Source organism: Oncorhynchus mykiss, chromosome 4 (genome assembly GCF_013265735.2).
Source record: "Oncorhynchus mykiss isolate Arlee chromosome 4, USDA_OmykA_1.1, whole genome shotgun sequence".
NCBI lineage: Eukaryota > Metazoa > Chordata > Actinopteri > Salmoniformes > Salmonidae > Oncorhynchus > Oncorhynchus mykiss.
In genome coordinates, this window is record NC_048568.1 from 11,829,250 (window position 1) to 11,844,633 (window position 15,384).

The 15,384-nt window shown below is 43.2% G+C and overlaps 1 protein-coding gene across 8 annotated transcripts in view; it reads right to left on the minus strand.

The window, feature by feature from the left end:
- Positions 1–15,384, minus strand: part of LOC110522086 (collagen alpha-1(XII) chain) — an 89,582-nt gene that overhangs the window by 28,860 nt on the left and 45,338 nt on the right. For 5 of the 8 annotated variants that reach the window (XM_036975632.1, XM_036975631.1, XM_036975633.1 and 2 more), the window contains 20 exons: positions 15,252–15,381; positions 14,727–14,869; positions 11,832–11,961; positions 11,301–11,440; positions 10,994–11,117; positions 10,738–10,880; positions 10,484–10,613; positions 9,959–10,101; positions 9,729–9,858; positions 9,446–9,585; positions 6,124–6,253; positions 5,533–5,672; positions 5,181–5,310; positions 4,913–5,052; positions 4,665–4,794; positions 3,180–3,319; positions 2,894–3,023; positions 2,636–2,775; positions 2,318–2,447; positions 1,077–1,219 (listed from right to left, as the gene is read on the minus strand). In XM_036975632.1, coding sequence (XP_036831527.1) covers positions 1,077–1,219; positions 2,318–2,447; positions 2,636–2,775; positions 2,894–3,023; positions 3,180–3,319; positions 4,665–4,794; positions 4,913–5,052; positions 5,181–5,310; positions 5,533–5,672; positions 6,124–6,253; positions 9,446–9,585; positions 9,729–9,858; positions 9,959–10,101; positions 10,484–10,613; positions 10,738–10,880; positions 10,994–11,117; positions 11,301–11,440; positions 11,832–11,961; positions 14,727–14,869; positions 15,252–15,381 — 2,706 coding nt within the window. The remainder of the gene's footprint in view (positions 1–1,076; positions 1,220–2,317; positions 2,448–2,635; positions 2,776–2,893; positions 3,024–3,179; positions 3,320–4,664; positions 4,795–4,912; positions 5,053–5,180; positions 5,311–5,532; positions 5,673–6,123; positions 6,254–9,445; positions 9,586–9,728; positions 9,859–9,958; positions 10,102–10,483; positions 10,614–10,737; positions 10,881–10,993; positions 11,118–11,300; positions 11,441–11,831; positions 11,962–14,726; positions 14,870–15,251; positions 15,382–15,384) is intronic. The other 3 variants (XM_036975637.1, XM_036975636.1, XM_036975635.1) reach the window with 2 other exon arrangements.

Genomic DNA, 15,384 nt, shown 5'->3' on the forward strand with positions numbered 1-15,384 from the left:
CTTGTCCCAAATGGCCCCCTGTTCCCTATTTAGAGCCCTACTTTTGACCAGGGCCCGTAGATGCACCCTCAAATGAGCTTCTTCAACCATACTACTCTGGCACTAGACACGGACATAATGAGCTCACTGTGAATCCCTGCTAGTGTTTCCTTGGAAGGAGCCTAGTGCAAAGGCTATCGGGAAGTACTAACAACGCCCTGAAGAGGTTTAAAAATATAAACAAATGCATTCATTTTGCTTAAAAGTGACTGATAAACAGTTAGTGTTATGGAGGCAAATGAAGACGACGCAACCAACAGCAATAGACCAGCGCTCTGTCATTGAACAGGCCTCAACGTGTATCTCACCCCTGTTTCTAACAACAGTGGAGCCTAGACTCATCATATCAGCAGGGTAATCACTATCACGACGCAGCCCATTATCCATTAGCATGTCCGAGGGAATGCCATTACATCATGTTAAACACAGCTGCTCTTTAAAGTGGCCTACCCTCGTCTACAGCTTATCAGGGGATTCAGCAGAACATCTCTGTATATAACACAGTATATGTCCTCCAATTCTTCAAATGTAAGAATTTGCAGATCTCTCCCGTATGTGCACATCCACATTTTCCAAACTCCTAGTGATACAGTAAAAGCTGTTTGTTGGGCAATTAGCTCCATCTTTCTCCTGTAATCCAAGATATGTACATCGGTGCATGAAACCAATCCTGATATTCAGATAATTAAAAGCCAAATAGTCTGGATTTCCGCATTAATGAACACTAACCTCATTACAAAGGGAATACCATCTGTGTCGGCTTCTAAACAGACTTCCTACAACACTCTCCCAGAGGCTTTTTGATATCGTTGCTAAACGTGGAGCCCAGCAACCATTTTCTACTATTTCATTGCTTACGTTCCCTTTCCTTCTGAGTGGTCTGAGCAGAGAGGGAGAGTGAACGGGAGCGTGAACAATCTTCCCACCACACCACATTGGAGCGAGATAGCTAGAGTGTCCCAAATGGCACCCTATTCCCTCTATAGGGCACTACCTAGGGAATAGGGTGCTATTTGAGATGCATCAATTGAACTTACCGTCTCTGCAGGTCTTTCTCCGGACAGAGGTGTGTAGATGACACGGTACTGCTGCACCTGGCCGGAGGCAGGCGCCCAGCGCACGTTCAGGCTGTTGGTGGTAGGGTTGTACACCTGGACGTTCTTAGGAGGGGTGCGTGGAACTGGGGGTCACAGAGGGTCATAGAAAATCAAAAGGGGAGAGGGCAACTGCTAGATTGACTTCCCCTAACAAGTTTAGCTATCTTAACAACCCAAACCAACAACAACTTTGATTTGACTCTCTAGGAATTAAGTAAAGATACCACAAGAAAATGTTAGAATTATTTGACTGCTAAGTTTCAAATAGGACGTAGCTTAGTAAAAAAAATAAAAATAAAAATGCTGAGGGGTGCAAACTCTCCAGTCTCCAAGTGATTTTATAGTGTCTATGTAGACAGCACATAGAGAGAAGCAACACAGTTTGGGTTTATGAAAAAAAACCTCTTAACTTCCCGTTTTAAACTAAAACAGATGTTCATATTCCTCTGGCATTCCGCACTTTAGCCCAATAAAGCTAGATGTAGTAGGTAGACAGACCCAGCCACCTTATTGAGAAGCAAAGTAGAACCTATTTGTCCAACAGTGAGCTTCATTCTATACTGAACACGTGTACAAGTGCACATGCATATGGTGTCTTTAGGAAGATTACTCTGTCAAACATCTCTTCACATTTGGCCGAGGATCAGAGCACATCAGATGTGAATCCATGATCATAAATCTGTGTCCGTCTCAAGACTTGAAACTGACAAGGACATAGCGAGATCAAATAAAATGCTTGACTTCCATTGGACGTCTTCATATTAGCCTTGCACAAACGGAGCCTCTGGAACCTCCCGTGGAACCATCACGCACCATCAGCTCTGTAATACTGATATGCTCCGCTGGTATCACAGCTTTCCAATTAACTTCTCTGGGATGGATTTCTGCTGACTCAGCATGGCAAGCCGTTTGAGCAGAAACAAAACCGATGCACACAACCTGGTGCAAAAACTGCACAGACACAGGCAGGGCAACCCAACTAGCAAGTATTATTTTTATGGTGAGATAAGCTACCCCTAAGTTGACCTGAATAACAATGTTTCCCTATGAGGGAAAATTCTGGAAAAACCAAACAGGCTTCAGATAAAAGATGCTACTGAATCAAAATAACTGAATAAAGCACATCTTTGTCCCAATAAGAACAACATGGATTACTTGAGGTCACTCAGTTGATAACTTACGTGTCTTTCCAGTCTCAGACTGGCGCAGGCCCTCTCCCTCGGGGTAGACGGGGACCACTGTGATGGTGTAGGGCGTGTCTGAGAGAAGGTTCCTCAGGACGGTAGAGGTGGTGCCACCAGACACTTGCTCCTGTTCACAGAGAGGTGTTTGAGATGCATTATCAATGTTTATACCATTGATTGGTTGAATGGTGCAGCATCCGTATTAGGAAGTAAACAAATTCCTAATATGGATGCCGTACTCGACTCAATTCTGATTGGTCAAGAGATACCCTGTACAGTATCAGATGTTAAGGCACAGATAGTTGGTGGTCTTACCATGTCCTCGGCTCCGCCAGAGGCAGGGACGTAGAAGAGACGGTACTGGCGCACGTTGCCCTCCGCTGGCTCCCAGCGCACCTTCAAGGAGCTAGTAGTCGGGTCTATGACCTGCAGGTTCTTCACCCCACCCAATGCCTCTGACAAGTCACCAAACAACGAGTTGAGCATCAAATCACTTTTGGGATTTTGCTGCACATTTGTCTTTTTCTCACTGTATTGTACCTGTATTGTGTAGTTTGTTCAGTCATGACTTACTTGTCTTTCCATTTTCAGAAGTTCTCTTCCCTTCAATATCGCCATACATAGGCACCAATGTCACTTTGTACTCTGTGTCTGGCACAAGGTTCCTGAGAACGGTGTTGGTTGACATCCCAGAAACTGTGGTCTGAAAAAAGAGTTATCGGATTAGAACGTAAAGTAAAACCACACTACTAAAGACATAGCATACTCAATTATTCACCGTAGATGTTTCTAGTGCACAAGTTAGTGAGTGTGCAGATATCGCTTTGATGCACTATGAAAGGAAGTGTTGACTTTGTACCGTGAGTTCAGGCCCTCCTGCTAGCGGGGCGTAGATGACAGTGTACTGGCGCACATCCCCCTCAGCTGGCTCCCAGCGTACCCTCAAGGAGTTGGTGGTGGGGTCAGTCACCTGCAGGTTCTTCACTCCACCCAGAGGCTCTGAAGAAGAAATAACACATCAACATCCCTGTAAGTAAATGGCGCCAAGATGCTCAAGCTGTTACTGAGTCTGATATGGAAGCATATACAGTGGGGTCTGAAATGATTAATACCCTTGATAAAGATGAGCAAAAATGACAGTGTAAAATAAATCATTTAAACACTGAGCTATGCTCCAAAGACATTGGGAAACTATATTATATACTATACTATACACAAATGTGGAAGTCGGAATTCGTGACACCTCTGTTTTCAATACCTTTCAATACCTCACCTTGCGAGGATAATGGGACTGAGCCTTTTTCTAAATGTTTTTCTAGTTGGACAACATATTAGACCATTCCTCCATAGAGAATCCTTCCAGATCCTTGATATCCTTCATCTGCGCTTATGGACTGCTCTCTTCAATTCAAACCACAGGTTTTCAATGGGTTTCAGTGGTTTTCAATGAGTTTCAAAAGATTGAGATGGCCATTGCAAAATATTGATGTTGTTACCAATTAACCATTTCTTTGTGTTTGAGGTAATGTTCACTTGCCGCCAAGTTTCAGCTTCCTGGCAGAGAACCACGTGTTTGGCTAAAATATCCTGGTACTGGATAAAGTTCATGATACTGTTGTTGAGCAAGGGCCCAAGGACCAGTGGAAGCAAAATAGCCCCATAACATCCAAGATCTACCACCATATATCTAACCCTAACCCTAACCCCCCTAACCCTAACCCAAACCCACCACTGGTGTGCATTGCCAAATACCTCTATTTTCATGCCCTTGTTAAGGTCAACAGCATCTTGAACTTTACCCATTACCAGAATATTTGAGCTAAAAACCTGGTTGCCTCTGCCAAGAAGTTGAAACTTCCAGCAAGACAATAACCCCAAGCTCACATCAAAATCCACAAACAAATGGTTTTGCAATGGCCATCTCAGTCTCCAGACTGAACCTGTGGTTTGAATTGAAGAGGGCAGTCTATAACCGCAGATGAAGGATCTGGAAGGGTTCTGTATGGAGGAATGGACTAAGATCCCTCCCAATGTGTTTTCCAAAAAAAACATTTGAGTAAAAGTTGCCGTTATCCTCGCAAGCTGAAGCATTTATAGGTATTAAAAACAGGGGTGGCAATCATTTTCAATTCTAACTTTTTGAGAGAAATAAATATTACTTGTTAAGCAAAATCTCTTTCTCTGAGCAATCGTATTAGTAAAAAAATATGTCATTTTTAAATATGTATTTTTGCTCATCTTTTCATGTGTCAATCATTTTTAGATAGTTGACAGTTACATTATTCACTAGTGTTATAGTATGGGGTTTCTGAGTAAAAGAAAGTATTGAAATGTCTTCACTCACTTGTTTTTCCCATCTCAGACTGCATTATGCCGTCCACGTCTGGGTAGACTGGGACAACAGAGACGTTGTACTGGGTATCGGACTCCAGATTACGCAGGATAAGGTTGTTGGTGCCTCCAGAGACTTGCTCCTGTTCAGGGCAAGTGCAGATCAATGTTAGTACTGTATAACAATTCCATAATCTACTTATAGTGTAAACATGGCTAAGTTGACCGTAAAATGGCTAGAGAGATGAATAGGAGACGTGCCATTTGCTCCTTCCCATCTGGCTGGGCCACGTAGAAGACCTTGTAGTTGCGCACGTTACCGACAGCCGGGTCCCAGCGAACAGACAAACTGTTGATGGTGGGGTCGATGACCTTCATGTTCTTCACTCCACCCAAAGGATCTGAGGCAAAAGAGACAATGTTATAGCATCACACTTACTGTACAAGCTGAACAAGTAGCAGACATTTTGAAAATTATCTGTTGCTTAGATGGCCTTTGAATAATTTCACCCCATTCAGTTCAACTCACTTGTCTTTCCATTCTGAGACCTAGAGAGACCCTCCATCTCATGGTAAACAGGCACAACTGTCACAGTGTATTCCGTGTCTGGATTCAGTTCCTTCAGAACAGTGGTGGTCGTTGTTCCAGACACCTGGTCCTGTTCAAGAAAGAAGAAGGGAGAATATCAGTCAGAAACGGGGCTTACTTACACCTGAGCCATGTTGACTAGCTATAGGGGAATACACCATAGGCTTATGACACTTTAAATGGAAGGATGGGCTGATTGTAATGGATTTCACCCTCCACCAGTCTCCAATGGAATACACAATTTTTTGTGCGTTAGTAGGGGTGTTGTGTTGGTGAGGTGATCCGGACGTACCACTTCCTGCTCCCCGCCTGCAGTTGGGATGTAGACAATGATGTACTCGCGCACGTTCCCCTCAGCTGCGTCCCAGCGCACGTTCAGGGTGCTGGTGGTGGGCTCAATGACCTGCAGGTTCTTCACGAAGCCCAGGGGCTCTGAGCACCAAGAGGAAACAGGGCAGCTTAGCCATCACGTCCATTTGAAAACAATGATACACCTGTTGCACAGCTGTGTTTTACTACTACTATATGCCTATTGATTATATGTCTGCAGATGAGCTAATACACATTATGAACTGGGTGGTTGGAGCCCTGAATGCTGATTGGCTGAAAGCCGTGGGATTTCAGACCGTATACCACAGGTATGACAAAAATATATATTTTTACTGCGCTAATTACATTGGTAACCAGGGGTATACCACGGCTATATATGCATGCACTCCGCTTTGCGCTGTGCATAAGAACAGCCCTTAGCCGTGGTATATTGGCCATATACCACACCCCCTCAGGCCTTATTGCTTAAGTAATTAATGTCTTTCACTGTAGAATTTGCCCGTAACTATCACCAGTCACTGAGAGCATCGTGCAATAAGTTGTCGTTACTCACTTGTTGTTCCATCCTTGGTCTGGGTCTGACCATCTCCTTCCGGGTACACTGGCAGCACAGTGACTCTGTACTGTGTGTTGGGAGAGAGGCTCTTCAGAACTGTGGTGGTTGTGCTCTCTGAGACTTCCTCCTACAAAGGAAAAAAATTGATGGTGTCACACCAACAGAAGCTCCAACAGACATACTGGAACACTATGGCTGCATCCCAAAAGACGCCCTGTTCCCGTGCATAGTGCACAACTTTTGACCTGAGCCCTCTGGGCCCTGGTCAAAAGGAGTGCACTATATAGGGAATAGGGCGCCATTTAGGACAGTTATATCTCATGCACCAGATCCACACGAGAAGGCCCATGTACCACCACTGTTCTGTGATCTGTAAAACGACATGTACTGCTCTAGTTTCTCTCACCCTTCTGTGGAGTTTATTTTGACAGGTTTGATTTTGAGCGAAAGCCATGCGCCACACTGTTCAGGCCAATTCTAAACAGACAAACCAAACACTCTCAAATGTTGTTTTTTGCCATCATTGTAAGCATGCCACACACACACTATACGATACATTTATTAAACATAAGAATTTGTTTTTGTCACAACCCGGCTCGTGGGAAGTGACAAAGATCTCTTATAGGACCATAATAATAATAATCAATAATAATCAATAATTTAGCTCTTTATTAAACCATCTTACATATAAAACCTTATTTGTTCATAGAATATTGTGAATACCTCACCACAGGTTAATGAGAAGTGTGTGTTTGATAGGATGCACGTAACTCTGCAGTGTTTGGCTGTATTGGAGAGAGTCTTAGTCTTCAATCATTTTCCACACACAGTCTGTGCCTGTATTTCATGTTAGTGAGGGCCGAGAATCCACTCTCACATAGGTACATGGTTGCAAAGGGCATCAGTGTCTTAGCGCAATTTGCCAAGGCAGGATACTCTGAGCACAGCCCAATCCAGAAACCTGTCAGTAGCTTCTGATTAAATTACATTTTCACAGAACCGCTTGTTGCAATTTTGATGAGGCACTCTTGTTCAGATATCGGTAAGTGGACTGGAGGCAGGGCATAAAAAGGATAACAAATCCAGTTGTTTGTGGCATCCGTTTCAGGAAAGTACCTGCGTAATTGTGCACCCAGTTCACTCAGGTGCTTCGCTATATCACATTTGACATTGTCCGTGAGTTTATTTGCACACAAAAAAATCATACAATGATGGAAAGACCTGTGTGTTGTCCTTGTTAATGCAGGCAGAGAAGAGCTCCAACTTCTTAATCATAGTCTCAATTTTGTCCCGCACATTGAATATAGTTGCAGAGGCTTCCTGTAATCCTAGAGTCAGATGATTCAGGTGTGAAAAACATCACCCAGATAAGCCAGTCCTGTGAGAAACTCGCATCATGCAAGTGGTCGGACAAGCGAAAATTATGGTCAGTTAAGAAAACTTTAAGCTCGTCTCTCAATTTAAAAAAAACATGTCAATACTTTGAACCCTGATAACCAGCGCACTTCTGTATGTTGTAAAACCGTTACATGGTTGCTGCCTATATCATTGCATAATGCAGAAAATACACAAGAGTTCAGGGGCCTTGCTTTAACAAAGTTAACCATTTTCACTGTATTGTCCAAAACATATTGCAAGCTGTCAGGCATTCCCTTGGCAGCAAGAGCCTCTCGATGGATGCTGCAGTGTACCCAAGTAGCGTCGGGAGCAACTGCTTGCACGCGCGTTATCCTTCCACTATGTCTCCCTGTCATGGCTTTTGCGCCATCAGTACAGATACCAACACATCTTGACCACCAAGTCCATTTGCTGTCACAAAGCTGTCCAGTACTTTAAAAACATCCTCTCCTGTTGTCCTGGTTTCCAGTGGTTTGCAGAAGAGGATGTCGTCCTTAATTGACCCCCCATAAACGTAACAGACCAGGAGCTGTGCCAGGCCCGCCACATCTGTTAACTCATCCAGCTGTAATGCATATAATTCACTGGCTTGTATGCAAAGCAGTAACTGTTTGACGACATCTCCTGCCATGTAACTGTATTGTTTGATGAAGACATTGTCTATATAGTTTTTTTGGCCTTTTCCCCCAGCATTGTCCCAGCAATATCCGCGGCAGCAGGAAGAATTAAGACCTCCACAATAGTATGGGGCTTGCCTGTCCTAGCCACTCGGTAGCTCACCATATAAGACGTTTCTTGCCCCTTCTTATTAATGGTATCTGTTGCTTTTATACATATCTTACTACTCGAAAGTCGTCTTAATTCTCCCTCAAAAAATCCCTGTGGCTTAATTTTCAAATTGGCATGTTTTGTTTCTTAATGTCTGCGCAAGAGTGAAGGTTTCATCGAGTTGTGAGATAGAACTTTTGCACATACAACACACTGTGGCTGAGGAAAGGCATTACTCCCAATATAAGTGAACCCCAAATCAATGTATTTCCCATTTCTCAGCACCTCTTCGATGGTCCAACGTCCCTGTCTGTTGTTCGGTACTTTTCCGGGTAAGGGAGCAGTAGCTCTTTGGCTGCATCAGATTCACAGCTGTCAGTGTCCATGCTAGCTGGGCTAACGACATATGTAGAATTACTGATGCTAGCATTGGATGTGCTCGTGGAAGCAGAACAACTTGTGTCGTCGACAGGTGCAGGTGTAGTACTGCTGGTAGTAGAATCTAGGACCTTACTTTTTTTTTAAACATTAATCAATTTTCGAGCAAACGGAATGAGCAGCAGCTATGTTTGGCTACATATGGACCGTTAGTGGAATTCCCGCGATAGAGTAACGGTTAATGTGATTGGATGTTCATTATTTGACTAGGCCACCTGTATTTGACATTGTGTTGTTATTTTTGCTGAACACTAGATGGTTAAAAACACGCATACCCCACTTTGGGAATACCTGCTTTAGAGTATCTTGTTCCGTATAAGCCGACCAAACCAAAAAGTCCATTGCATTAGAGTTGGGATCACAGAGCTGTTCACACTCTGTTAGCTCCTACGCAGCCTGAACTCCATCCTCTTTAGGCTACAACGGCGTTACTACTCTGCTGCGGCCTCTCGTCATGCTTAACCCAGCAGGCGAACTGCTAACGCTAAGTCCTCAATGCTAACTCCTCAACACTACTCCTCATGCCGGGCTGACGAAATGCCCACTCCACAAAGTATGCCGTGCAAGGAAGCTGGATTCTTCCCTCCCACAGGATTGGAAACCATTGTGTTAGGCTGAGCTCAGGGGGATTACACTGTCAACAAATGTAACATCACCGTATCAGTGATGAGTTCTAGGCTTATGGAGATGGATCGGAGTACAGTAGAATACTCACAACAATCTCAAGGCCTCCTGCGACGGGAGTGTAGATGATTTTGTAGCCCTGCACATTGCCGTCAGCTGCGTCCCAGCTGGTGGTGAGGGTGGTGTGGGTAGGGTTGGTGACCTGCAGATTGGTCACTCCACCCAAAGGCACTGGGAATAGAGATACAAGTGTGGCATTATGATTATTATATGATTCTGTGATTATTGGAGAAAATCAAGTAAACCATATTTCACATTTCCAATATTCCCAAATCACAAAATAGGCTACCAGTTCATTTGATGTTTCTACTCACGTGTCTTTCCATTCTCCGACTGGCGTTTCCCATCCCTGACTGGGTAGATAGGCAACACTGATATTGTGTAAGGTGTGTCAGGCTTGAGGTTTCTCAGAACAATGGCGGTGGTGCTTCCAGGTACTTGCTCCTATTTACACGAGAGAAAAAGGTGATTGCAGATGAAATGCTTCATCGCAGTTTAATTTCCTAAACGCTATTTATGAGGTCATAAGGTGAAAGAGACCCACCATTTCCTCTGGTGTTCCTCCAGCCACAGGAACGAAGAAGATCTTGTACTGGCGCACGGCTCCGTCTGCTGGGTCCCAGTCCACCTTCAGAGAGGTCATGGTGGGTTCAGTCACCTTCAGGTTCTTCACTCCGCCCAACGGTCCTGGTGAGGAAAACACCATTAGAACCAAAACTATAGAAAACCTGTCCCTCATCCATTATATCCCTCTTATCTCATTAATAATCATCTTACATTGAAAACTCACAGTTTACGGAAGCTTATTGCTGCCAAAAAAAGAAAGAAATGGCCGAAAAAAGAGAAAAGTTATCTTTCAGGCAGCAATGAGGTTCCGTACCTCCATACCGTAAAAGGAAAATATAAAAAGTGTATACAAATAATACAGCATACAGTGGGTACTAATGACAATTTATGAGATTTATGCATGTCCTGGCATCTGAGTTGTTCTGAAAAGGTGGAAGTGTGTCTTGGTTGCAATCAAGGTTCACGCATGGCGAAAGATTGCTTGGATGTCAGCCAGTCTTACTTGTCTTTCCGTTCTCAGACTGCCTTCTGCCCTCTGTCTCGGTGAAGACAGGCACCAGTGAGACGGTGTAGAGGGTGTCTGGTTGGAGGCCTCTCAAGACAGTGCTTGTGGCAGTAGCAGCCACAGTTTCCTAAATATTACACAAACACAACCCAACTATTAGCCTCTACCCATCCCAACATACATGTGTTATTATATGGCAAGCAATGGGGAAACAACCATTTCTACACTATCAGCTACAGCACTCGTCCTACCATGGCCTCAGCAGCTCCACCAGCAGCAGGTACATAGAAGACTTTGTACTCCTTGACTTTCCCATCGGCTGGCTCCCAGCGCACGTTCAGGGTGGTCATTGTGGGGTTGATCACCTGCAAGTTCTTCACTCCACCCAGGGGCCCTTGGACACACCAAAGTTAAAGTTAAAATCCATTAATGAAGAGCTACCCTCTACTTATGATACTCTGAAAGTATCATTATCTCCGTCCCTCTTCCGATGTCAGCCAGGCTTACTTGTCTTTCCATTCTCAGACATCTTCTTGCCATCTCCCACTTCGTAGACCGGCACGACTGAAACGGTGTAAATGGTGTCTGATGTGAGGCCCTTCAGGACTGTGTTGGTTCCAGCCACAGTCTCCTTTACATTATACAAACACAATACAAGTATTAACATTTGCCCACTCCCAACATAACTAAGGTTATATAAATCACAAAATATGTCAAGCAACTATATTCAGTCAAACAGGAGTGTATAAGGATTATGAGTACTCATACCCTTGATAGTAACCACACTTTCTACACTGTCAGTTACCAGTCCTACCATGCTTTCAGCTCCACCGGCAGCAGGTGCATAGATGACTTTGTACTCTTTGACTTTCCCCTCGGCCGCGTCCCATTTCACGTTCAATGTGACCATGGTGGGGTTGGTCACCTGCAGGTTCTTCACTCCACCAAGAGGCTCTGGACACACCAACCAGGGCTTTAATAATATAACTTGATACTGATTGATAGTACTTATTACAGTACCATCGTATCTTATGGAGTTTGCAGTTTGTAGTTAAAATCCAGCAAAAAAAGAGTTAACCTCTCCATTGATGATACTAATGGGTTTCAAGGCCATTGGGCAGTCTCTTGAAACATTATACTGATTACATTTGGTATTGCAGGAGTCTGTATAAAGTTTAAATACAGACTCAATGTAGAGTTATCCTCCGCATTGGTGGTTATTTATGGATTCACTCCATAAATCGGCTTTTAAGAAGGCCATTATCAGTCCCTGAAAAGATCACTGAATAAGTGATCTTTAGAAGATCTTTAACGATCTTTAGACGTAGATGTCAGCCAGTCTTACTTGTCTTTTCGTTCTCAGACTGTTTCTGTCCATCTCCCACTTCATAGACAGCCACCAGTGAGACGGTGTAGAGGGTGTCTGGCAGGAGGCCTTTCAGAACCGTGGTGGTGGAAGTGGCATCCACAGTCTCCTTTACATTACACAAACACAACCCAACTATTAACGACTGCCCACTACCAACATGCCAACAATACATGTTTTGAATGGCATGAAAACAACCATTTCTAACAACACTGTCAGCTAGAGTACTAGTCGTAATTAGTGATGAGGGGGAGAAAAAAAATCTTTATATATATTTATATAATCGCAAAATAATTTGGGGGAGATAATATATTGATATTTGGCTCGTTTTGTAAAAAAGTTACCAAATATATATAAATATATATATATATATATATATATATACACACACATACAGTACCGGCCAAAAGTTTGGACACACCCATTCCTTCCAGGGGTTTTCTTTATTTTTACTATTTTCTACATTGTAGAATAATAATGGTGAAGACATAAAAACTATGAAATAACACATATGGAAACATGTAGTAACCAAAAGAAGTGTTAAAAAAAAATCAAAATATATTTTATAGTTGAGATTCTTCAAAGTAGCCACCCTTTGCCTTGATGACAGCTACCTTGTCACAACAAAACTGGCTCAAACGCATTAAGAAGGAAATAAATTCTACAAATGAACTTTTAACATGGCACACCTGTTAATTGAAATGCATACCAGGTGACTACATCATGAAGCTGGTTGGGAGAATGCCAAGAATGTGCAAAGCTGTCATCAAGGCAAAGGGTGGCTACTTTGAAGAATATAAAATATAACATATTTTGATTTGTTTAACACTTCTTTGGTTACTACGTGATTGCATATATGTTATTTCATAGTGTTGATGTCTTCACTATTATTCTGCACTGTAGAAAATAGTAAAAATAAAGATAAACCCTTGAAATGAGTAGCTGTGTCCAAATATTTGACTGTTACTGTCAGAGCTTGAGAGGATCTGTAGAGAAGAATGGGAAAAACTTGCCCACTACAGGTGTGCCAAGCTTGTACCCAAGTGCCTTCGGAAAGTACTCAGACCCCTTGACTTTTTACAGATTTTGTTACATTACAGCCTTATTCTAAAATTGATTAAATTGTCTACACCCATAACGACAAAGCAAAAACTGCTTTTTAGAATTTTTTGCTAATTTATTACAAATAAAAAACAGAAATATCACATTTACATAAGTATTCAGACCCTTTACTTAGTACTTTGTTGAAGCACCTTTGGCAGCGATTACAGCCTCGAGTCGATTTGGGTATGACGCTACAAGCTTGGCACACCTGTATTTGGGGAGTTTCTCCCATTCTTCTCTGCAGATCCTCTCAAGCTCTGTCAGGATGTATGGGGAGCGTTGCTGCACAGATATTTTCAGTTCTCTCCAGAGATGTTCGATCGGGTTCAAGTCCGTGCTCTGGCTGGGCCACTCAAGGCCATTCAGAGACTTGTCCCGAAACCACTCCTGCGAGTGTCTTGGCTGTGTGCTTAGGGTCGTTGTCCTGTTGGAAGGTGAACCTTCGCCCCAGTCTGAGATCTTGAGCATTCTGGAGTAAGCTTTCATTAAGGATCTCTCCTAACTTTGCTCTATTCATCTTTGCCTCGATCCTGACTTGACTCCCAGTCCCTGCCGCTGAAAAACATCCCCACAGCATGATGCTGCCACCACCATGCTTCACTGTAGGGATGGTACCAGGTTTTCTCCAGACGTGACGCTTGGCATTCAGACCAAAGAGTTCAATCTTGGTTTCATCAGACCAGAGAATTTTGTTTCTCATGGTCTGAGAGTCTCTTTTTTTTGCCTTTTGGCAAACTCCAAGCGGGCTGTCATGCGCCTTTTACTGAGGAGTGGCTTCCGTCTGGCCACTCTACCATAAAGGCCTGATTGGTGGAGTGCTGCAGAGATGGTTGTCCTTCTGAGAGGTTCTTCCATCTCCACAGAGGAACTCTAGAGGGCCGTCAGAGTGACCATCTGGTTCTTGGTCACCTCCCTGACCATGGCCCCTCTCCCCGATTTGCTCAGTTTGGCTGGGCGGCCACCTCTAGGAAGAGTCTTGGTGCTTCCATTTAAGAATGATGGAGGCCACTGTGTTCTTGGGGACCTTCAATGCTGCAGAAATGTTTTGGTACCTTTCCCCAGATATGTCTCGACACAATCCTGTCTTGGTGCTTTACGGACAATTCCTCTGACCTCATGGCTTGGTTTTTGCTCTGACATGCACTGTCAACTGTGGTGTCTAATATAGACAGGTGTGTGCCTTTCCAAATCATGTCCAATCAATTTAATTTACCACAGGTGGACTCCAATCAAGTTGTAGAAACATCTCAAGGATGATCAATGGAAACAGGATGCACCTGAGCTCAATTGCAAGTCTCATAGCAAAGGGTCTGAATACTTACGTAAATAAGGTATTTCAGTTCAATTTTTAATACATTTGCAAAAATGTCTAAAAACCTGTTTTCGCTTTGTCATTATGGGGTATTGTGTGTAGATTGCTGAGGATAAAAAAAAATCTGTTTTAGAATAAGGCTGTAAAGTAACAAAATGTGGAAAAAGTAAACGGTCTGAATTCTTTCCGAAAGCACTGTATGTATGTTTTTGCTACTGTAGTTGGCTGTACCAGCTCCATAATTCCAGTATGTTTCATCCTATAGCTTGTTTTCTATCTTATTTTAAATAGCGAGCCAACATGCGTTTAGCACATTTATTTCCCTGACTGATCAAAACCAGTTTTCTCTTGTCTCTCTGCAATTCTCTCTCGTGAGAATTGCAATATACATTGTTTTTGGCAGCTAAGTATTGGGATTTCGTATTGTGAGATCCCTGGCAATTCCCAGCCCTACCTACCATGGCCTCAGCACCACCACCAGCAGCAGGTACATATAAGACTTTGTATTCTTTGACTTTCCCCTCGGCTGGCTCCCATTTCACGTTCAGGGTGGTCATGGTAGGATTGGTGATCTGCAAGTTTCTCACTCCACCCAGGGGCCCTGGATACGCCAAAAAAGGCTTTAATAATATCACATTCTATCGATTGATAGTACTTTATTAAGTTCTATCTTATCAAGTTTGTATGAAGTTCAAATCCAGCAATGAAGAGTTATCCTCTCCATTGATGATACTAATGGGTTTTAAGGCCATTAGGCAGTCCCTGAAACATTATACTGATTGAACTTGGTATTGCAAGGAGTCTGTATAAAGTTTAAATACAGACTCAATGTAGAGTTATCCTCCGCATTGGTGGTTATTTATGGATTCACTCCATAAATCGGCTTTTAAGAAGGCCATTATCAGTCCCTGAAAAGATCACTGAATAAGTGATCTTTAGAAGATCTTTAACGATCTTTAGATTTAGATGTCATCCAGTCTTACTTGTCTTTTCGTTCTCAGACTGTTTCTGTCCATCTCCCACTTCGTAGACAGGCACCAGTGAAACGGTGTAGAGGGTGTCTGGCAGGAGGCCTTTCAGAATTGTGGTGGTGGCAGTGGCAGCCACAGTCTCCTT